The 21,122-nt window shown below is 56.4% G+C and overlaps 6 protein-coding genes across 6 annotated transcripts; 3 read left to right on the top strand and 3 right to left on the bottom strand.

Moving 5' to 3' along the window:
• Window positions 1-390: 390 nt before the first annotated feature.
• On the bottom strand, window positions 391-2,252 carry MFIFM68171_01303 (uncharacterized protein; the record flags this gene model as incomplete). Its single annotated transcript, XM_071056725.1, has 4 exons — window positions 391-877; window positions 1,143-1,360; window positions 1,568-1,967; window positions 2,161-2,252. 4 exons carry the CDS (start codon window positions 2,250-2,252, stop codon window positions 391-393), a joined length of 1,197 nt encoding a protein of 398 aa, XP_070912826.1.
• Window positions 2,253-3,481: 1,229 nt separating this feature from the next.
• Window positions 3,482-4,660, bottom strand: MFIFM68171_01304 (Transcriptional regulator of form adherence 6; the record flags this gene model as incomplete). Its single annotated transcript, XM_071056726.1, has 2 exons — window positions 3,482-4,060; window positions 4,118-4,660. 2 exons carry the CDS (start codon window positions 4,658-4,660, stop codon window positions 3,482-3,484), a joined length of 1,122 nt encoding a protein of 373 aa, XP_070912827.1.
• A 979-nt stretch (window positions 4,661-5,639) lies between these two features.
• PUT2 (1-pyrroline-5-carboxylate dehydrogenase) lies at window positions 5,640-7,494 on the bottom strand (the record flags this gene model as incomplete). The annotated part of the gene is made up of 2 exons (XM_071056727.1): window positions 5,640-7,247; window positions 7,330-7,494. 2 exons carry the CDS (start codon window positions 7,492-7,494, stop codon window positions 5,640-5,642), a joined length of 1,773 nt encoding a protein of 590 aa, XP_070912828.1.
• A 1,206-nt stretch (window positions 7,495-8,700) lies between these two features.
• On the top strand, window positions 8,701-9,804 carry MFIFM68171_01306 (uncharacterized protein; the record flags this gene model as incomplete). The annotated part of the gene is made up of 1 exon (XM_071056728.1): window positions 8,701-9,804. One exon carries the CDS (start codon window positions 8,701-8,703, stop codon window positions 9,802-9,804), a length of 1,104 nt encoding a protein of 367 aa, XP_070912829.1.
• Window positions 9,805-15,315: 5,511 nt separating this feature from the next.
• MFIFM68171_01307 (Mid2 domain-containing protein) lies at window positions 15,316-16,233 on the top strand (the record flags this gene model as incomplete). The annotated part of the gene is made up of 1 exon (XM_071056729.1): window positions 15,316-16,233. One exon carries the CDS (start codon window positions 15,316-15,318, stop codon window positions 16,231-16,233), a length of 918 nt encoding a protein of 305 aa, XP_070912830.1.
• Window positions 16,234-17,821: 1,588 nt separating this feature from the next.
• MFIFM68171_01308 (DNA polymerase epsilon subunit D) lies at window positions 17,822-18,964 on the top strand (the record flags this gene model as incomplete). Its single annotated transcript, XM_071056730.1, has 4 exons — window positions 17,822-18,043; window positions 18,121-18,254; window positions 18,321-18,439; window positions 18,507-18,964. 4 exons carry the CDS (start codon window positions 17,822-17,824, stop codon window positions 18,962-18,964), a joined length of 933 nt encoding a protein of 310 aa, XP_070912831.1.
• Window positions 18,965-21,122: the final 2,158 nt, after the last annotated feature.

Consider the following 21,122-nt stretch of genomic DNA (forward strand, 5'->3'; position numbering starts at 1 on the left):
CAGGGGATTGCACATGCTGAACGAGGATCCTTGAATAAGGCATCCCACGTAAAGTGTATCAGTTACACCGAAGATTGCCACGTAGACGGTCAGATGGAGAAGCCTCGCTCTGCCGCAACCCGGTTTATATTACTCACTTCTTTTTGCCTATGCCACGCCTCTATTTCAATTTCCTGTGTTTTGCGTACGGTACTAGGAGAAGGTATAGGTGAATATCTCCAGCAACCACACGCAGTCAGACGCTTTCCCCAAATGAGTGTATATAAAGAGAGACAGAGATAAACACCAACAACCGCCCAAAACACAAACCCTAAAGCCAAACCCAGGAAATATATACAGTTCCATTCCCGTTCCACCACGCCCTCTTCCCTCCTCTCTCAACTCTATTTGTCAAGCCAGCACCTGCCCTTCCCGAAAGACAGACGCAGCACCAACAGAAAAGGGGCTCTGTAGTTCACAACGCCCCAAAACAGGAGAAGAAGGAGGAGGAAGAGGGTGAGTAACGACAGCAGGAACAGCCAACAGACCAGCAACACCCGTCACCACGGCCCCGTATCCCTTTTCCCCTCCCGCACCAGCCTCACCAGCCTCACCCAATCCCAATCCCGCAGCACCACCGCCCAGCAAAGAGGCGATCCCCGGACCATCCCAGTACCGCGCAGCCGCGAATCCAAGCACGAACCCCGCCGTCGCAACGAGTAGCACCACGGCCGCCGTCAGGCTGGGACTCACCTCGCGGTTGATCCAGCGCTGGCGCAGGCGGAAGCGCCCGACACGCATGTAGAAGAGCTCGGCGTATTCGTCGGCGACAACGCCGGAGGCGTCCGGGACAAGCTCGGCCGAGGAAGAGGGACGAGCGGAGGGTTGTTTTTCGACTCTTTATATAGGTAAAAAAAGAAATGATTCATCGGTCTCGCTCTCCCCGGAGGTTGGGGGAGGAGGCGGGAGGAAGGGGTTTACGTCAATGACGTGATGATAAAAAGAGTTGGTTGGTTTTTGTTTATTGGCTGATAAAAAGGGGAGGAGAGAGAAAAAAAGTAAAATTAGTTTTTTTGAAATGGGAAACATAGATTTGGGTCGATTTTCTTTGCGGGCTGAAGCTGGGATTGGGGAAGGGGTGGGGAAAAGGAGAGATGGCTTACAGCAATGTCAGCGAAACGTCGCCCTGCAGGCGCGCCTTCAGCTCGACCTCGACGTCCAGGTTCAGCCCTAGCTGCAACCGGACCGGCTTGGTGTCGGCTAGGCGGGGGAGCACGGCGGGGTTGGTCAGGCCGCCGGCCTGGGCGAGCTGCTTGTTGTTGCGGCGGCGGCGGCGGCCACGGGAGTCGACGGACGAGGCATCCGAGGCCGAGTCATCGAGCTGTTTATAGACACAAACGTCATTCCAGTCAGAGTTTTGATCATCTTTTTAAAACGCAGGGGGAGAAGGCAAAAACAGGCGGAGGAGGAGGAGGAGGAGGAGGAGGAGGAGGAGGAGGAGGAGGAGGAGGAGGAGGAGGAGGAGGAGGAGGAGGAGGAGGAGGAGGAGGAGGAGGAGGAGGAGGAGGAAGGTGGGCACTTTATTTACCTGGCGGCGCAGGTCAGCGAGAAGCCTGTCTTTGCCTCCATCGCCAGGGCGGGAAGATGTGGAGGGGATGCTGGGGAGGGGAGCAACCTTCGGCATGATGGGGTTGGTGGCCATTTTTACGGTGGTTGGGGACGGCGCCGACGAAGAGTCTTGCTGATGGATGGTGATGTAGGTGAGCGACTGGATGGCGCTGCGCGAACGCTGGGCGTAGAAGACGGGTGGTCTTCGCTTGCGGTTGAGCGACTCTTGAACGAGACGGAGTGGTCGAGCCTTGGTCGCGGTGAAGACGGTCCTCGAGCGGGTAGTCTTCGGTGGAGAGGTTGGGCGACGCGAAGACTGCGGAGTGGCGAGTGAGTTGTTGGGAGAGTAGTTGGCCGGGGCGATGGGGAGGATGCGCGGTCTATATACTGCCGGAGTTCTCTGGCTGTGGAGGTCGTGGCCGGAAAGCGGCGGGAGAGTGCGCGGAGTTGAGAACTTGGAGAGCGGCGAGAACGGGTCCTGGATTCCTTCTCCGGGCGGATTGACAGGGAACCGGGGAAAGGTGCAAAGATAGGTAGCCCGTTGTTGCTTGAAATCGGCGCCGGATGGCTCACGGAAGTGATGGGCTGCCAGAGCCGAGAACGATGAACATCAGAGGATTGCTTCGAGAAGCTGCTGCTTGCTGATGAAAAGCAAGAACCGACATCTAGGTTCCGGATAAGATGGACATAATATATAGATAGATGAAGCCTTATGAGATATGCCCTTCCGCCCGACACTCAGGGTCCGAGACAGTTCGTGTTGTGACAACCGCCTCCTTGCGCCCTCTCGCCTGAGCGGGATGCGAAACTCCACACCTGGCGAGTCGCCATATCGCCTCATCGTCAGCTCAAGCTCCACGAGAAAGGCCGGTCAAGCGTCGCCGTCCCCTGTCGTCGATGTCTGATCTCAGGGATGTCACGTGCTGGACAAGGTCAGGGGCGAGAGACCCAAGGCAACGGCAATGCTTTCGCAGAGCTTGGACGCGGGTTACAAAAGCACCCCCTCGTACGATAGGCGATTTGAAACGCCGAGTTACTCTACTGCCACGGGTGGGAAATGTTTCCCCAGCGAATCAGGCTCCCGTCTGCGAACCCCATGGAACCATTTCTCTTCGAAATCGACTGTTTGCGCCCAGCGCTCCCAATTTTTGTTGCATTGTCAACGACAAAGCGATGCTATTGATGATTCTCCACAATGCAAGTCAGAGACATCCAGAACTCTTCCTTTTGCAGATCGTAGATCCCCCTTTCGACCGCCAAAACGCTCCAATGCCCTCAGATGCTACTCCTCGTACCATATGTCCCGCCACTCTATCCGTGCTTGGCGTCAGTCAGTAAAGGCTGGGGGGTGAACTAGGCGCGGTAATTGTCTTCTTTTCGCGTCGCGACGTATGCATAGTCTTGGATGGGCGTTTCGCCGGCGTGCTCGGACATGCAGGGCAGAGGGATGGATGGGCCCAGTGGCACGAGATTGGATTCACCCACTCCTCTCTCAACCCATTGACACAACCGACATAGCGGAAAGGAGACGCGAAGCATCTTTTGTTGGAGTGACTGGGCCTTTCTGGATCAACAACTCAGAGGTCCCCGAACCTCGAGTCAGCTGCCGATCTGCGAATCAACGTGCGGTGATGCAGTGCGATTTTTCGGACGAAGACGGTTACATCCAGCCCGGGCCCGGGGTCGAACCCAACCCCTCGGCGCCCCGAATGTCTATCGCCTCCGCAAGAGAACATCGGTCCCTTGTTTCAACCGCGCTACCGATCTCCTACCGAGTCTCCCCTGCCGAGAGGATCAGATCATATGAGTCCCGCTTCGACTCCGGCAAAGACCGCAATCGTCCAACTTCGCGCCGAGACCCTGGTGACTCGAACGACGATCGTCCAGATCGTCCTCAGCTGCTGAGCAAATCCTTTACACTCATCCCCCGTCCAGGGGCCGCACTGCTACTAGTACGCCTGTCCGTCTGGTTCAGCATCAACAGGGCAGCAGTGGCCTCTTGGTCAAGGTCCCTTTGAGGTGGCAGAGCAGGACTCGTCAGCGCCGAGCCATATGCCGAGAGCGGACGATGAGCGTCTGCATATGCCTGTGGTCCGAAAACGGGCGATGTGGCTGCCGGTGTGCTGTAGCCGTGGAGGCGATGCTCCGTCGAGATTGACGAATATGAGTTTTGGCGGTTCCGGGAGTCTTCGGGAAGCAGGGCCGGGGATATCGACGGCCGCTGAGAGCGCCCCGCAACCGGGGTCATGCCCGGAGAAGGCGCACCTGACGAGCTCGTCATATCCATGTCCGGCGAGCAAGAGCCAGCGGTAGGAGCATAGCTGTGGTCCCCACTGTAGGCGCCACCAAAAGAGGGTGACGGCAAACGCGGCTGAGCTGTCGCGGGTTCCGAGTCAGATCGCGCCTCGGCCCCATGTTGAGCCTTGAGCTTGGCAACACAGTCCTCCAGGTACCTGACATATTCGATGGAGGCCTGGACTATGGTATTAGTAGGAAGCGGGACGCGACGCTAGACTCGGTAACCACTAACCTGAAGAATAGCCAGCTTATGCATCTCTCCCGTGCACGCGGGTATCAAGCTCTTGAGGATAGCAAACTCCTCATTCATTTTTGATCTCCTCCGCCGCTCAATCAGGCTGTGTGCCGTCTTTCTCGCGATCTTTCTGCCCGCCGCACTCGTGGCCGACGGCTGCTTCCTCTTGGTGCCGGCTACCGGTGTCGCCGAACCGGTTGCCGTGTTGCCCTTGGGAGCGGCTTTGGAGCCCGAGGCAGTGGCCGCGGCCGCAGGCTCCTCGCGGGGCTTCATCTGAATGATCTTTCGAGAACGGGTGGGCGGAGGCGGAAGGGCAAATTGGTCCTTTTGCGGGCCGTTGGCGGCCGACGAGCGCCTTCGGGACTTGACCGTTTCGCTTGCCTGCGACGGAAACGGCGTTCCAAGTGCGTTTGGCTCGTTGCCCGTCACCGCAGGCGGTGGCAGCTCGAAAGAGAGTTGTAGGGAGGCCATCTTGGATCCATCCTGGCCTTTGATATCGGTTGACGACGCAGGTGTCGGAAGCGATGCGCCCCGAGGCATTGTGATGGTCTGGGTACGAGAGAGTGATGGAGGATTACCCGGGGAGTCGATGCGTGCTCTATCGTGTGTGGTGTAAAATCACCGATACAGGGCCACGGGGCTTGTCGTTGATGGGTCAGAAAACGGCTGATTTATCCGTGATAGCTCACAATTTCACTGTTCACGCGGTTTCACGACAGGAGACGCAGAGTTGATGTGTACAGAAGAGAGTTGTTCTGAGCAGACCGCTGCCGTCCGGCGGAGCGACGAGGCAAAACATTGAGGCATTGCAACTGGGCCTCGTGTGCGCACGGGAGAGGAACATGGCCACAAGGATGGACGGGAGGGGCGGTGCCTGGTGAGGGAGGTAAGGACAGTCGCGTGCTCAGCTTCTCTGTAGGAAGCACGGGGTGCAACCGCGGCCGCTGATTGGACGGCGGGGCGGGAGTGGTGAATCGGGCCCTTGAATGTTACAGAAAATACAGCCGAGCCCAGATTTGGTCATGGCATCAGGGGCGGGTTTCCTGGAAATCCGCATTCTTCACCTTTCACCCGCTCAGTCCAGACTCGGGGTTCCGTGGCAGATCTTCTGGGCAACGTCAAAGCCGCCGCAGCACCACCCCAGCACCACCCCCATCGTCCAACAGCATTCGAGCGCCACGCCCACGCCCCGGGGAACCTTGCGGGTTCGCTTCGCTGTCGCCATCGACATGTATGCGTCACGGCCTGCCATCCAATGCTTTTGCCCATGCACCAGGCCATGCCCCCGATATTGCCCGGTCAGAGTTCCATTCGAGCCTTCTGTTCAGCGGCTCCGGGTGCAGAGGAAAGACTGGGATTCGGTAACGTCTTGATTAAATCAAAAATTTCATAATGCTAACCAGACTCCCTAATGCACCGCTAAATTGTCCCACCTACGCCCATAGACCTCCATACACCTGTTAGGACAGTTATGCTATTTTCCTATGCTCCCGCGCGCCTGCTCATCCGACGAAGCCCCTCAGAACTCATTGCTGGGGTACTGGACCCGTGTAGTGGCAGTGAACTCCTCCTTGATGCTCCTCATGCTGACAAAGCGGCCGAGAATGTTGATGCTGCCAGCCTTGTCGTTGGTCCCGCTCGCCCGGCTGCCACCAAACGGCTGCTGACCCACCACGGCGCCGGTGCTCTTGCAGTTGATGTAGAAGTTGCCCGCCGAGTTCCGGAGCTTGTCCTCCGCGAAGCGAACGGCAGCCCGGTCCGCCGCGAATACAGACCCCGTCAGCCCGTAGTCGCTGGCCGAATCGACAAGCTCACACGCCGACGCAAAGGCGGCGACTGGGTCCTTGGTGTCATCATAGACGTAGACGGTCAAGACGGGGCCGAACAGCTCCGTTGAGAAGAGCTTGTGGTTCGGAGTCCGTGCCTGATAGATAGTCGGCTGGATGAAGTAGCCCTTCGAGCCGTCATAGGTGCCACCCGTGAGCAGCTCGAGGTCCTTATCGTTCTTGGCGTCGTCGATGACTCCGGACAGCTTCTTGAAGGAGGCCTCGTGAATGACGGGTCCCATGAAGTTCTTGTGGTCGCATGGATTGCCTACTGTCAGCTTCTCCGTCTCCTCGACCAAGCGCGTCTTGAACTGCGGCCAGACCGACAACGGCACATAGAGCCGGGAAGTGGCGCTGCACTTCTGGCCCTGGTACTCAAAGGCTCCGCGCACTGTCTGTACGACAGCGTTCTCCAAGTCGGCCGATGAATGGATGAGGTGGAAGTTCTTTCCGCCCGTCTCGCCCACGATGCGGGGGTACGACTGGTATCGACCCTCGGCCACCCCTGCGCCGATCCTCCCATACAGCTGACAGAAGACGGCGGTGCTGCCCGTGTAGTGCAGTGCGGCGAGCTTCCTGTGGGCCAGCACCTCCTTCGTCACCTCAACCGGGTTGCCTGGCACAAACTGGATGACGTTCCGGGGCAGTCCAGCCTCGAGCAGAATGTTGTACAGCAGCCAGTTGCTGGCAATGGCGTAGTCGCTTGGCTTCCAGACCACGACGTTGCCCAGCAACGCGGGAACACCAGGAAGGTTGCCGGCGATGGCCGTGAAGTTGAAGGGGCTGACGGCGTAGACGAACCCTTCGAGCGGCCTGTACTCGACACGGTTCCACACCGCCGGAGAGTGGTGCACGGGCTGCTGGGCGTACAGCTCCTCGGCGTACTGCACGTTGAAGCGGAAGAAGTCGCAGAGTTCTGCGGCGGCGTCGATTTCGGCCTGCCATGCGTTCTTGCCCTGGCCCAGCATGGTTGCGGCCATGATGTCATAGCGGTACTTGGTGCTGATCAGATCAGCCGCCTTGAGGAAGATGGCGGCGCGGTCGACAAAGGGCAGCGACTCCCAGTCGGCCTTGGCCGCCAAAGCCGAATCGATAGCATTTCTGACGTCTTGCGGCGATGCTAGCGAGTAGGTAGCGATAGTTGTCTGGTGGTCGGCCGGGTTCACCTGCTTCCCCGTCGAGGACGTCTTGATCTCTTTCCCGCCAATAACGAGAGGCACTTCGAGTGCGCCCTTCTTCTGCAGGCTCTCGATGGCAGCGGTCAAGCCGGCTCTCTGTGCTGAGCCCTTAGCATAGTGGTGCTGTCGGCAGTGTCAGCGAGTGTTAGCGAGCATTCAAGTGTCGGATGCACCCCTAGCCCGGTGGCCGGCATGCAGCACTTACGTTGGGCTCGTTGACCACCTTGGGGATCTTGAAGGCAGCAATGGTCGACATGGCGGCAGCTCTCGAAATCCTGGGTGCAAGGTGTAACCTGGGTTTGCTGGCAGAGAAGGCTGCTCGTGTGATGCTGGACGGCAACGGCAAGACTCGAAGCTGCCGCGACGCCATGGTTATGATGGATTAAACAGGGCGCGAGGGGTACGGTCGAGAGCGGTTTGGATCGGCAAGGAATGAAGTAGCCGGTCTCTTGAATTATATGCTGTGACAGCCACCAGCCGACTTCGGTTTCCGGCTTCGCCCCTCTTGTTCGTCGAATAGCAAAGCTCTACCCCTCATCCGATCGACTGCGTTGTGCTTCTTGCTATCGGATGAAGAGAGATGCCGCCCGTTGCATCGCTTTCCCGCGGCTTTACGCAGCAAGCTTGCCCGCCATGCCTGGCGTCATGAGGGGCGGGGGGTCATCCATTGGCCAATGGTATCTCCGGGCTTCGGCCAAGGGGCTCCCCGATAAGGACGGGGCAGGCTTATCGGGACCCAGTGCCGGGGCGGTTCGGCGCTTGCTAGAGCCGAGACCGGGGTGTTTGGAGATTCCCGAGCATTCAAGACCGACTCGGCCCCGGGTCACGCGATCTCTTGGATTTGCTTTCAAGTAAGAGAACGTTATTATGGAACCCTATGGGCCCTTGGAATAGCCGAAAGCAGCGCGCGTCCGCAACCGCTTCTCGTCGACTTCGACATTTCGTTCGGCAGTTCAAACCATCATGGCTATCAAGACGGGTACGGTAGCAGCGGTGGAGCCCGCACTTGTATGAAAGGTCAGTGGAGCCCCACCACCCGTACGAGTTATCTCGGAGGCTGTTGGGACCAGCTTTCCGGCGGCGTCCTTGAGGTACGAGCATGGGCGATAATGTACGTTGATGGACTTATTTCGGTTTTACTGCAATTGCACCGAACGAGGAGTACCTAGTTCGAGGAGAAGAACGGCCAACCAATGTCAACCGCCGTCACACGAGCGCTAAGATTACTCTGGTTAGAAACACTTCAAGAACCGGAGAATGGAACAGCGTTTGGGCACCGAGGATGATTGGTAGAGAAATGTTGCCGTTGGGCTGAAATGGTGATGATCTTGCTACCTGACACGTGGCTGTCAACACATCCGTCATCCCTGCAGGTACAGCATACTCTAGATGTCGAGTTGCTTTTTGAACCCACTCTCCCGGGCCGCCGCCGCCGATGATGATGATGTCTCAAGTGTCCTCCTCCACTTAGTCCCCCAAACCCACGCCGCCGGTTCCATACGTCCCACGCGGGCGCCGAGATAGAACATTCCAGGGCCCATCCCAAGATCCCACGTCAACTGAAAGGAACGATAAAATGAGTGTCCCTCCCGATGTCTGGAATGCGCTGCAGCTCATCACGGCCCTCGTAGGTGTGGCCTACAACGGCATCCGGTCCGATCCGACCGCCCACGAACTCGCCGAGGCACGCCAAATCCTCACCGACTACCTCCACCAGCAGCGCGAATCGGGCGACACGCAATTCCAGGCGAGCCTGGGCCATATCGCCTCGATTCTCGGGCTGCCGCGAGCCGTCGTAGAACAGGCATTGGCGACGGATTTCCAGTCCATCCAGGAGCAGGTGGATGAAACGACGGGCGTGTCGGCATCAATCTCGGCAGACCTAAAGTCATTCACGAAGCCGAGCGTGCTCGGGCAGATCGTGGCTACCGGCGGCTTGTCGACGGGCAATGACGCCGTGGCCCATATCAAGCGGCTGGCTGACCACGATGGAAAGATAACCCGTAGCCTTGGAGAGGTTGGAGACAGTGTATACTTGGAGAACTCCCGGGGCGACAAGTTCCCCGGCCATGTCCACTCTTTCGTCCTGAGCATGATAGAGAAGCACCAGTCGGAGAGCACGCTGCACTACTTCTTCGTCTTCAACCAGAGCACCACGTGGCACCCCAAGTTTGATGACATCAAGCGGGCGAAGCCTCTCGGCGACCGCTTCCTCGGCTACAGCCACGACCTGGACGAGCTCGTCGCATTCATCGTCGAGGTCGCGCGACCGCGCCTCGGCCCCGAGCCGATAATCCACATACTGATGCCGACCATCAGACAGCTCGCTATTACTGAGTCCATCACCTTCCCTGCCGAGATGGGCCCGTTCCGGGTGACCGGGCAGCTCGGCGAGCGCGGCCTCCCGTTTGTCTACCTTCACATGCCGTTGGACCAGGACCGGCGGAATCTCTGTCACATCGGCACGCTGAGGCCCAAGTCTTGCTGGGTGCTGCATCAGCAGGTCGGAATCTGTCTACCCGTCTTGAACCGCTGGTTCGCGACGAACCTGAAGCCCATGTATTTTGACGACCCATACTTGAAGGTAGCCATGCGTGGCATGCTAGGGTTCTACTCGGCGAAGTACTTCCAGGCTGCGACCGTTCCGCCACGGACATTAGGGATACCGCGTGGGTCGTGATTCCATATGTGCTGAAAGATGCGAATCCATCGTCGCCGATGGCCGCGCCTTTGCGGCTGGTAGAGAAACTGGCGTCTACGATTAGCTTTCTCGGCCATGCTTCAACGTCGGCAGCAGCCGTCCGATCTCCTCACGCTCATGTCCCCATGAGCTCAGTCCAGCTCGCGCTGACTGAGCCTGCCATCTGCAGAGACGAGGCCGAAACTATCTGAAGTTAAATGGCCCCCAGGTTGGATAGCCGCCACACCACCACACCACCACACCACCACACCACCACATCACTACTGGGAGACCGACGTATTGCGCACGAATTCCATCTGCATGTGCGTGTGCATGATGCGGGTTGGCGGCGTAAGGAGGGGTATTGGATCTTTGGGAGCGGTTAAACAGGCGGAGGTCAGACGGGTAAAGAGCTCCCGCTTTGTTCAGGATAGCCGCTCCTCGCGATGTATTTTCTTCTAGATCTGCGATAACAGTAAGTACCGCTAGAGGTAGTCCTAAGTTACGAATGTGATCCCTCGTCTCATGGACTTCTAGCTGCATTCCTGCAGGTTCTTCTCCCAAGAGCAACTGTAAGAAGGGTCCTCACCTTTGCATCACCCACTCTCAAAACAAAATCCTGCCCAAGAACCCTCCAGGTCCTTGTCCCCTCTTATATGAGCCAATCGGCCTTTTCGGATGTCATCTTCAGACCTCAGCTCCCCTTCCCGAGGACACTACTGTGCCACTTGGATACCTCCTCGTTTCAGCACGCACTTTACACAATACGCAAGAATCGTCCGCACTCGTGCTTGGTTTATAATGTATCGGCTGCGCCGCATGTCGTGTCTGGTGCTCGACTGGTCAAGGGTGGCCGCCAGAAGCTCGCTTAGGTACCCTGCGTTGTTGGTGTGTTGTACATACATCGTGATGAGAGTCCACGGGTCAACTACGCTGCGCCTCTTCAACCCCGCATGGAAGGTCCCAACACGGTCAAGCCATCAATCTCCCACAGTTGCTGCCCAACACTATCTCTGCATGCGGGAGGCACCGTGATAGCGTGAACAGACAGATAAAGTCATGTGACCCCTCCCCCCCCCCCAAAAAAAAAAAAAAAAAAAAAAAAAAAAAAAAAAAAAAAGGAAAAAGGGGAACTTGGAATCCTACGACGCCTAGGATGTTTATATACCTAGTAGATGATTTCCTCAGACAAGTATCCCGGAGTTGGGAGCAAGGGTAAACTCTGTATTTACGTCGTTAACTCAACCTTTCCGGTTTGACAGCAGTGACATTATACTCTAGATGATAAGTCGGAATCCCGGATGCCATCATCACGTCAGCAACGGTAATCTTCTTACCAGCGCGGCTAGGAGGGCAGTCGCGGCTTGAACATGGCTAGAGTCCTGTGACCCAGCTTTACTTGAACTTGCTATTCAAGTACTTTGTATACTCCCTGTTTTTGCTGCAGTGCAAAGCGACGGGATATGTGGTTGCACAGTCATGCTCTCGCACTTGCCAAAGAAGCCGCACTGGTACATGGATGCGAGCGACACTTTTCGGACACTTGAGGGTTCGTCTCCCGAGAAGGTGGCTGCACGAAGCAGGGTATCCCGAGGATCTGTTAGTGGTTGTTGCTGTGCCTCCGTCTAAACCGAACCGTGTGCGGAATCGCTCCGGTCAAGTATATCGGTCCCGATTGGTCTCGAATAGATGAATCATGACGACAGCCAGACCTAGCTTATGTTCTAGGAGGGCTGAAGCTCAAACAACACCGAGCGCCATGGCGCTGGGTGCGTATCCAAAGAAGGCAGCCGCTGGAGTGAAACCGGCAATGGAGCTCCTGGTGGCTCAAAGTCAAGCTGCAACTGCCGTTCGGATCAAAAAGACTCACTCGAGTCTCAGCCGTATCATGACAAAATGTGTCGAGGTGCTATCATCGAATCAAGGATCGGGAACAAGCTTCGGATCCCCCCCTTGTTCGGCAAGACGAGACGGACCCCGCTTGTTGAACCAGTGGTGGGACAACCGTACCTGAAAGCCTTCACTAGTAGTATTCATGGCCGAGCGGGTGTCTCGCGTTTGGCGCTCTTGATTGGCCAAGGGGCCAGCTTCATCGGCCCTCACGTTCTCGGCCACGTCACTGAGGAACTGCTGCGGCTCCGGGAGCGGGCTCCTTCCCGGTGATTTTTAGGCGGGGCGGTGACGGACGCCGGGCCCTTGAATGGTTCAACGGGAAATGGGGGGAGGGGCGAACTGTTAGTCAACTAAGGAGTTGCAGGGGCCCTCGGCTGCCCTGGTTTTGCGGAGTACGGAACGACGACAGTTGAGCGATAGCGGTGTATCCCAACGAGCAATCGCAAGCAAATAGCCGCATCGGCTCTCTGTGGCCTCGCTCTGTTTCGCGTTTTTGCAGAGTTGTTCCCCACACTCACCAGCTGCCCCGGGGTGGTGGGCAGTGAGGTTTCGGCAATCAATGCATGCGCCGTGGGTGGCAGCCCAGGATTTTCCTCTGAGCCTCAAGATCATCCCCGGATATGGTCGCCTTTTCCATTTGGCGCGCTATGCGTCTTGGTGGGTGCTGAGGAGTCTCGATGCCAGCCGTGTCGGGGTTTATGCGCCTGGACGGGAACGGGAAGACGGGCGTCAGCCCAAGCGTCTAAGGACCGTAGCCTGACTTCAACCGGCATAAAGAGTCTAAGCTGCAAAGTGGGCGAATGAGGTGCCTTGTTCCTCCCGTTGTATGTGTGGGTGCCATTCGAGACGAAGGCATGGTCGAGGTTCAGTTTTGTGGGCTGGTTGGGACTGAGTCAGAAGCCATCGTATACAAAGAAATCGTAGAGGCCTGGTGGGTGTGCGTGGTTGCTTGGCACGTCAGCCCCCCTGAGAGGTTCGGGGAGGCGGTCAAGGGGTGTGTGCGCGTGTATGTCTGTGTGAGTGTGAGTGTGTGGGCGGAGAGAAACCGACTTGATTCAGAACCTCGATTTGAATCGAGTACCAAAGAAGATCATCGCCACGACAGCGCGAGGCCAAGCGACCATTCGACGCTTGTAACAGCCGCGTTTACAAGCACGGACCGGCAAAAATAACATGCTCATCTTCTGGATAGTGTCACAATCACCCTGGCGGCTGCTCGCGCGAGAGAATCGAGCCGATTAAGCGCAAACGCCGTCGGGTACCTAGCAGATTCCGTGGTGACATTGCCGACGATGCAGCGGAAGAGATTGGGCAGTGTCCGTCTTTGATTGGCCGTGTCGGCAGCAAATGCTGCAGCGCACGGTTCTGCTTTTCTAAAATGGCAGATGCGACAGCACGGCCTTGACAGCTCGAGCCGCGAACATGAAGTCATCCCACGCAGAAGCTACCGCAGGAAACCGCGGCGGGTGCAGCGGAGGCGAACGGCTCCGCTGCGTGCGGATAATAATACCATAACGAAGCCTGTGTCGGCTTCGGTTGAAGGGTGGAAGGCTCGCAGGGAAACCCTGTCGGAATGGCGAACACGCGGGCGGTGGTTGGGTACCGCTTTTGGTCCCATGCAGGAACCATCGCAACGTGATGTGCGAAAGTTTGGAGCCAAGATTTCTCGATGGTGCCGGCGAAGTGGTCCGAACAGGAAAGAGGACTGGTTTGCTTTCCCCACCCGGAGATTCTGGCTTAAACCGCCAATGATGCGCATCCTTGGCGTTACGCAATACGGTAACGACAGGTAACGGCCCCTGGCCCCTGATTTAAGTTTCAGGAACTGTCATCCAGCAGGGAGCTTCACCGCTCTGCTCTCCGCTCTGCTCTCTGCTCCCCGCTCCGCACAGAAACCCACCACAAACTATGTGTAGCTTGCATGCATTGGAATGGGGTTCGTGGAATCCCGTGGCAGGGCGAGGCGAAACACGAAGCAAGGGCTATATCCGGGTCCTCGCAGACGAGCATTTGTTTAGGGATAGCTGCTGCGCATCCTTGCCCGCCCCTTCTGCCTCTGTGTATTGTAGAACCCCTCAATGGGGCCCTTCCCGGGGCAGCCGCCGGCTTTCTGCATTCTGTTCTAGTATGTCACTGCAAGCTGCAGCCACTATCATCCTCCATCGTTCTGAGCGGTTCAGGCACGCATTCCTGTATTCGTCCCTTCTTCGGGTTCCCGTCGCGCCTCGGTGGGTCCGGGATACCCCTCCTTCTTAAGTGCGGATGGCACGCTGTGTGTGAGCTCCATGCATGCCATCTTTGCCATTTCCGTTGGCGGCAGGTACTTGCACCGTCCTCCTGGCCCTGTCCTGGCCCTATCCTGGCCCTGTTCCTTGCTCTAAGCTTGCCATGACGAGGTCCGGTCACGAACCAGCGTCGATCGCCCTGGCCAACCCGAGCCGTCATCTGCAAGCACTTTGCGCAGGCCCATAAGCTGCGTTTCAGGTACGTGCTGTGCTGGCAGAGGATCGCTCTCCTCTAGTAGCTTATTGAGCAAGCCACTGCCAACACAACAGCCCCGAGCTGCAAACCTTTTTGCGTCTGCACACTCTCTATGCACACTCTCTACAAGGTCTGCTCCTCACCTTCTCGCACCATCCCCTGCGGCCCCCCCGTCCGCCCCGCCCGGCCTGGGCAGCGGTAATGTGGGATGGGTTTATGGCAACAGGCCTTGACTAGGTAAGGTGCTGGAGGTGTGGGGTGTGCTCGAGCACACGGGGTATATCTGCCGGCTCTCCCAAGTTACGTTGATATTTTTAAGATGGCGCTCGCTTGCTCGGCCGGTCACACACGCCTTTTACTTCCCGTGTTGACCCCCATCCACATAGAGAAGCCTGGCTTCCACTTCTGGATTTAGACGCGGGAGCTTCCCTCTCCGTCTACTTCTTGTCCCTGTCTCCCACCTCCAGTTCCGTTCGATTCAAGAAAGGCCTCGTGCCGCCGCAGTGATGCCCTTCCAGCATCCGCTGCCCTAAGTTGACTTGATCCTGTTTGTCTCCCCAAGCTCTCATTGCTTATCTGCACATTTCTTGCCCGAGGCTCGAAAGAGGTAGATCCGAGCTTGAGCCTGCCCGATGGCTAGCTAGTACACACCTCTTGCCTCCCTGCCTCCCTCCTCCACCTCCTCCTCCTCCTCTGAGTGCCTTGTATGCTGGAACCACCATGCGTTCGCCGAAGCTATTGGCGTGGGCGTGTACGCCAGTGCTTGCGTGGGCGAGTGATGCCTGGCCAGCCGTGGTTGACGACTACAATGTTGGAGGTCGGGGCCTGGAGGGTCGGACTGGGCTCCCCCTCGAGCCCAGGCAGTGGAGGCGCCCGCCGCCTTGGTTGATGCCAACAGTTGCAACAACCACAACCGTGCTAACCATCACAGCTTCAGGACCAGCTCGTTTGTCTTCACTTCCTTCCGGATCCGGCGGGGCATCAGCGACAGCCACAGGTGACGGTGGCATATCTGGAGCTCCATCAGATCCGACGTCTGCGTCGACGAGCCCGCTCACGCCTCCGCCTCCCGGCTTACTCCCCACTTCGAGTACGGTGGACTGGCAGACGTCTCGCGAGGTCCTGGTGACCGATACTATGCCCTCAGATACCGCTAGCGCAACCGGACCCCCGCCCACGACTGATACCTCGAATGACGCAGGTGACGCCGGAATTGCGAGCAACAGAACGCTCGTTATTACCCTGAGCAGCGTGCTCTCGGTGGTGGGGCTGGTCGTGATCGTTGGGGTAATATGGATTTGCCGGAGATATCGCCAACGACGAGTACCTTTCCTCTCGCGAGGCATATCACCAATTGACGACGATGAAATCGCAACGTGGAAAAGCCCTAGGGACGAGAAAGCCGGTTTCCACGGCGCCGATACCGACGTCGAAGCCGACGCAGCCCTGAACAAAGAGACAGGGGGCCCGTCACACACCAAGCACGCCTCGACAAGCTCGGTGAAGAAGCCGCCGAGCGTGATTGTGTACAGCAATGCCCATGGCCAAGGGTTCCGCCGGTCAACCGATGGCGATTCACCCCGCTCCTTCGCGCATAACCACCCGGCCTACGGCGGCAAGGTGAGCCTCGAAAAGGCGCTGCCGCAGACGCCCATCCAGGCTAGGGCACCGAACGCCAGGGCGGGCCTCACGGACGAGACGGTCCCCGGGGACGCGCCGTTCCTGCCTAGCCCGAGACGCCAGCCGTCGCGCCTCTCCAAGTTCCCGCCGAATTCGGCGTCGCAGCGTCGCGGCCGACACGCGAGGGCGAGGAGTTCGAGAAGCAGCACCCGCAGCTTCGGGGAGTACGGGTCCGGCGGATCGGACATGGAACTCTCGCCGCGCCATTCCCATGATCATGTCCGCACTCGCAACCACAGTGGCAGCCACTCGCGCGTCTACTCTTCTTCGTCTATCCCCCCGAGGCTGTCGTTTGGCGATGAGGCGCTGTTCAGCGGAGTCTCACCGGGCAGGCCGTCGTTTCAGAAGAACGATATTGGGCGAGCCCTTGGCTGAGGGATGGTCCTCTTCAGCGTTTCTTTTGTGCTTGGACACTTGCTGTACGGATGAGTCCTTTTCTTCTGCCTAAGCTTCTCTGCGCATGGGATGCTTTCCGGCGTTCGGATTTTCACACGGGACATGCAGACTCCGGATCGGAGAGTCTGGAATTCTCTTCTTGACTTTTTTTTTTTTTTTTTTTTTTTTTGGACTACCCAAAGGCTGGTCATACATCAGGGCTCGTTATTCGCAATGCGGGGACGGAACCCGCTGGCACAGATTCTTCTTTTCCCCTCTTCTTTTTCTTCTTGGACGTCGAGTTTAACGACGCAAACTTGAGGTGCAGCGAGCAACTGGCTTACTTGCTACGGAACTCCTTGCACCTTATTTTCCTTATGATTGATGAAAGACGGTGGATATACCCGAGTGCGTATCGAGAAAGGAGGAAGAGATTGCTCGTTCGTGTTTGGAGGGAACGGGTGCCTCGGCGGCCTGGACGGCCCGATTTTCTTTGGATGGACATTGATGTCACATTTGGTGGAGGACGACGAGTGACCTGTTGCTCTGTTAACGGCACCAAAAGAGTACATCGGTCAACAGAACAAGATGGATGAAACTCGATCCCCAACTCTACAGCGGCCAAAGAAAGTAACCCCATTCCGCATTATCGTGTCCTTCTCCCAGCTGTATCATGGAATACAAGTTGTATGAATAGCATACCCAATACGAAACGATTTGCGGACCGCACATTCCGACTGAGGGATTTGGAAGACCTGTTGCAAGCGAAACATCCTTTCATCAAATGGGACGGCCTCGAGCAAGGAAACCTGAAACATGAATATCGGGGTCCGAGCGGAGGCCGGGAATCGGGATCACCAATAAGCTCCTTGCGGGGTGAGGAAGATCCGGAGATGGAAACTCGGTGGAATGAAACGATGTGCGGAGAAAGTGCCGAACGCGGTTCTTGTAATGGAGCGAGGCAAGCCGGAAGGAAAACGGGGCGATGAAAGAAAGTTTCCAAAGACGATATGGGTCTCAATTCACCACAAACCTTATCTAGGGCTTGGAGGGTAAGGAAACCCTAACCCTCATAATGCGGTTTAGTTAAGCGATCCACTTCAACCCAGGATTACTGAATTGCGGGGTGATCTAGTCTTCTCGGTAAGATAACGGCTTTCGCAACTGTCTCCATAATATTCGCTAAGGTATCTTAGGTAAGCAAGTAGGTTGCTTGGTGAGCGGGTGGCAAGCCGACCCTGGGCTCCAGTCTACACAGCCAGGGTTAGGCGTGGAGCTATGACCCCGGGTATCCAATTTACGCGTCCAAATGGGAGAAGGCGCGCGACGACGCGCCACAATTTCGTACATCGTCTTGCTCCACTAGCCGCAACAGATTGCCATTTAGTGCAGCCGACCAGCATTATCCGAAGCCCTCTCATCGAATTGCAATTCTACACGGCGCATGCGATATTAAACGGATTTTACGCTACTTGCGACATCCGACGAAGACATTGACTACCTGTAACCTCCAAGACCAAGCAGGCCCCCGCACCCCGAGGTTGGCCGTAGACAGCTTCGAAACTTCTGAAGACCGGCACCCACCAGTATGCCGGCGCGCAAGAGTGATACTCGCCGGAGTGATGTCTCCGTGGCGAGGTTCGTGCTTGCCGACGATGACACCCCCATGGCTACCGAGTCGCCCGCTCCTGAAGCAGCAGAGCCCTCAGCTTCGACTTCAACACCCGTCGCACATTCTCTTTCTTCCGATAAGAAAGATAAGGAGAAGGAGAGGGAGAGGGAGAGGGAGAGGGATGCACTGACTATTGAGGCATGCTCAGCCGAGTCCCGCACGTCTGTGGCCAACCCAATGCTGACGATACTCCGGGGACGGGGGAATACGTATAGGACCTAACGCTGCCCAAATCCATCATCACACGCCTGGCCAAGGGCGTTCTACCGCCCAACACGCAGATCCAAGCTAATGCCATCCTGGCTTTGACCAAAAGTGCGACCGTCTTCATCAACCATCTAGCCAATTCGTATGTGCCTGCCTCAAACCACGTACCTAAACATATCTGGTGCTTTGTCTGACCGGGATGCAACAGCGCGAACGAGTTTACAGTCTCGTCTGGTAAAAAGACCATCATGCCCGCCGATGTCTTCAAGGCACTCGACGATATCGAATACGGCTTTATGCGGGAGAAGCTGGAGGCCGAGTTTGCGAGTGAGTTGCCCATGCCACGCCACAGCCCCAAAACCACGCGCCCGCTAACAGCATGCTCTTCCCGTAGAATTCAACGAGGTCCAAACATCAAAACGCTCAACCTACCGCAAAAGGGTAGCAGCAGCCAAGAAAGCTGCCGCCGCCGGCGGAAGTCAAGCCACCGCGGCCGACACTTCCATGATGAGCATAGGTTCCGCCGCCACCGGCGCCGACGAGACCGATAGGAGCCTTCTCGTGAAATCAGGTTCAGCAGGCCCGTCGAGGGCGGCCAAGAAAGCCAAGATGGATCCCAGTGCGGCAGATTCCTCCAAGATGGAGCTCGACGAGAATGAGCCGTCCGATGCCGAGACTGTCCCGGAGGACCCCGAGGAAGAGGAAGAAGAGGAGGACGAGGAGATCGAGGAGGAGGATGAAGAAGACGACGAAGACGAGCCAGAGGGTGCAGACGAAGAGCGGGATGATTTGGAGGAGAGATCAGCTCGTCACGGGGACGAGGACGAGGCTTTAGATGACGACAGTGACTAGGCATCGCGATGCTTACACTCTTCGATAAGCGCATCCTAGAAGCCGCCTACCAAACCGAGCTCAGAACGAGGAGCCTTACTTGCCCCTTAGGACCTTGATTAATATCAAAACGTAATCCCCTACTGTGCCGTTTCTTCCTGGGGCGATGACATGCAAAAAGCACCGTTGCTACAATCGGGCCTTGAACATACAGCTCCAAAGTAAAGTGCTTCACCTCCGTCCACCCAATCCCTAAGTAACAAGTATAACCGGTCGAACCAATCCAACGGCGTCATATCATCAGCAGTTACTTCCCCGCTAACCTCCACGGTGCCATTATCCAACCATTCACATCTCTCTCTAGTGCAAATGGCAAAAAGATAAAATATACATACAATATCCGCCTTCAGCTGAGATAACCAAAGGGGCAATAAACTCCCAGGTTCCCCTGGAGGAGCCAAACAGAAGGGGTCGGAAGGGAGACTGTGAGAAGGAAAAAAAAAAAAAAAAAAAAAAAAAGAGGTAAGCCCGGCGATATCTCGGCCGTTTCTCCCGAGGTTACATTTGTTTGTCCCAGTCACAGCCATGCCAGAGGTCAGCTCAGTATGCGCCTCAGGTGACCTGAGTTACGTTACTTCCAACCCATCAGAAAACGGTGAAGCGGGCGTGCGCGAAAGGGAAAGGGATAGCCAGCTACCGGCGGCAAATGTCATGTCGTACAGATTATGCGCCTGCCCTAGATTCTTCGAATTCCGTGTGATCAGCTGGCTTGCTCGGTCTCAAGAGCTATCACATTCCACAGGCTGGTGGGTGGAGGGCGGGATTGATTGATTGGAGACAACGGCGATTCCGGGAGACCGAATAGATTAGAGGAAGACCGGGATCATGGACTTTGGCGCTGACCTTCCATACAGTCCAAAGGGGTGTACGGGGGAAGTTCCAGCTGTCTATCTCGGATATTGTGTAACTCCACACCATAGCATAGCAATTCCCCTTCCGCGGTGGAGGAACGTCGGCCATGAACAACACAACAGGAGAGCCTAGAAGCGGGAAAAAAAAAAAAAAAAAAAAAAAAAAAAAGCCAAGCATATATTATCCAATGTGCTATCCTCGAAACGAAACAAAAATAGCCCGGGTATTGCCGAATGATCAATAACCCTTCACCCAGACCGGAGAAACGTCCCAGCCATCCCATTCCATGCAGAGATAGACAGATAGATAGGGGAACAACGTGTAATATTCAAGCCAAAAGTGGGGGTAAAAAGTAAAACCAGAATATAACAAGATAGAATTTCGGACCAAAGGCCACCATCCATCCTCACCCAGCGAGGCGGATCAGGTACATGTCCAGACAGAACAGGCTATCCCGTTGACGTCAAGCGAAGAGCAAACAAGGGGGGGTCGCAAAGAAATGAAGGAAAGAAAGAAAATAAAAGATAAAAATAAAACGAAAAACTCCTCCAATGCTGCCTAGGCGATCATCGGTCGGCAGGAGAACAGCCAGCTCGGGGTACGTGTGATAAAGGAGTCCGAAAACAAAAGGTGTGATTAACAACACATAGCGAAGGGAATCCAAAAGCCAAAGAAGTGACCAAAACGTAGAAGGATGAGCAGTACAAAAACGGAGAAGAAACCACAGAGAGAATTTCCAGCCATGTGTACCAGCTAGGCCTATAGCCTCCCAAGCACACCAATCTCCCTCCTCGTGACAAGTGATATCGACAAAAACTACATACTGAGCATGCAAGACGAAAAACCAAAATATAAAAAAAAAAGGGGGGCCGTAACCACCAAATCAAAAGGATCACGCTGAGTTGCACCCTCCGGCGCACGCGGCCATGCCGGTAGCACCCGGTCCGACCAGCGCCAACCATGCCCAAAGGACTGAAGAAGCAAGGGAAAGGAAAACCCAGACGTGATGAAACAGGCAAAACGCCACCGCTTGGCTGCTTGCTCGCTGTTGCTGGACGCTCAAAACCGTGTCGTCGTTCTCAACATCAACGGCCATCGCGTCGTTGGCATCGTGGCGTCATGAAATGGGTCGGGTCGGTACGTCGCCGGGCGGGAGGGGGGGACGGAAGAATCGAAAGCAGACTGAAACGGGCGAGAATAGAAGGAAAAAAAAACAAAGAGGTATCGAGGTATCGTAAATCAAAACACAAATGGTCCCCGCCTCCCC

Source organism: Madurella fahalii (assembly GCF_045866475.1).
Source record: "Madurella fahalii IFM 68171 DNA, scaffold_1, whole genome shotgun sequence".
Classification (NCBI taxonomy): domain Eukaryota; kingdom Fungi; phylum Ascomycota; class Sordariomycetes; order Sordariales; genus Madurella; species Madurella fahalii.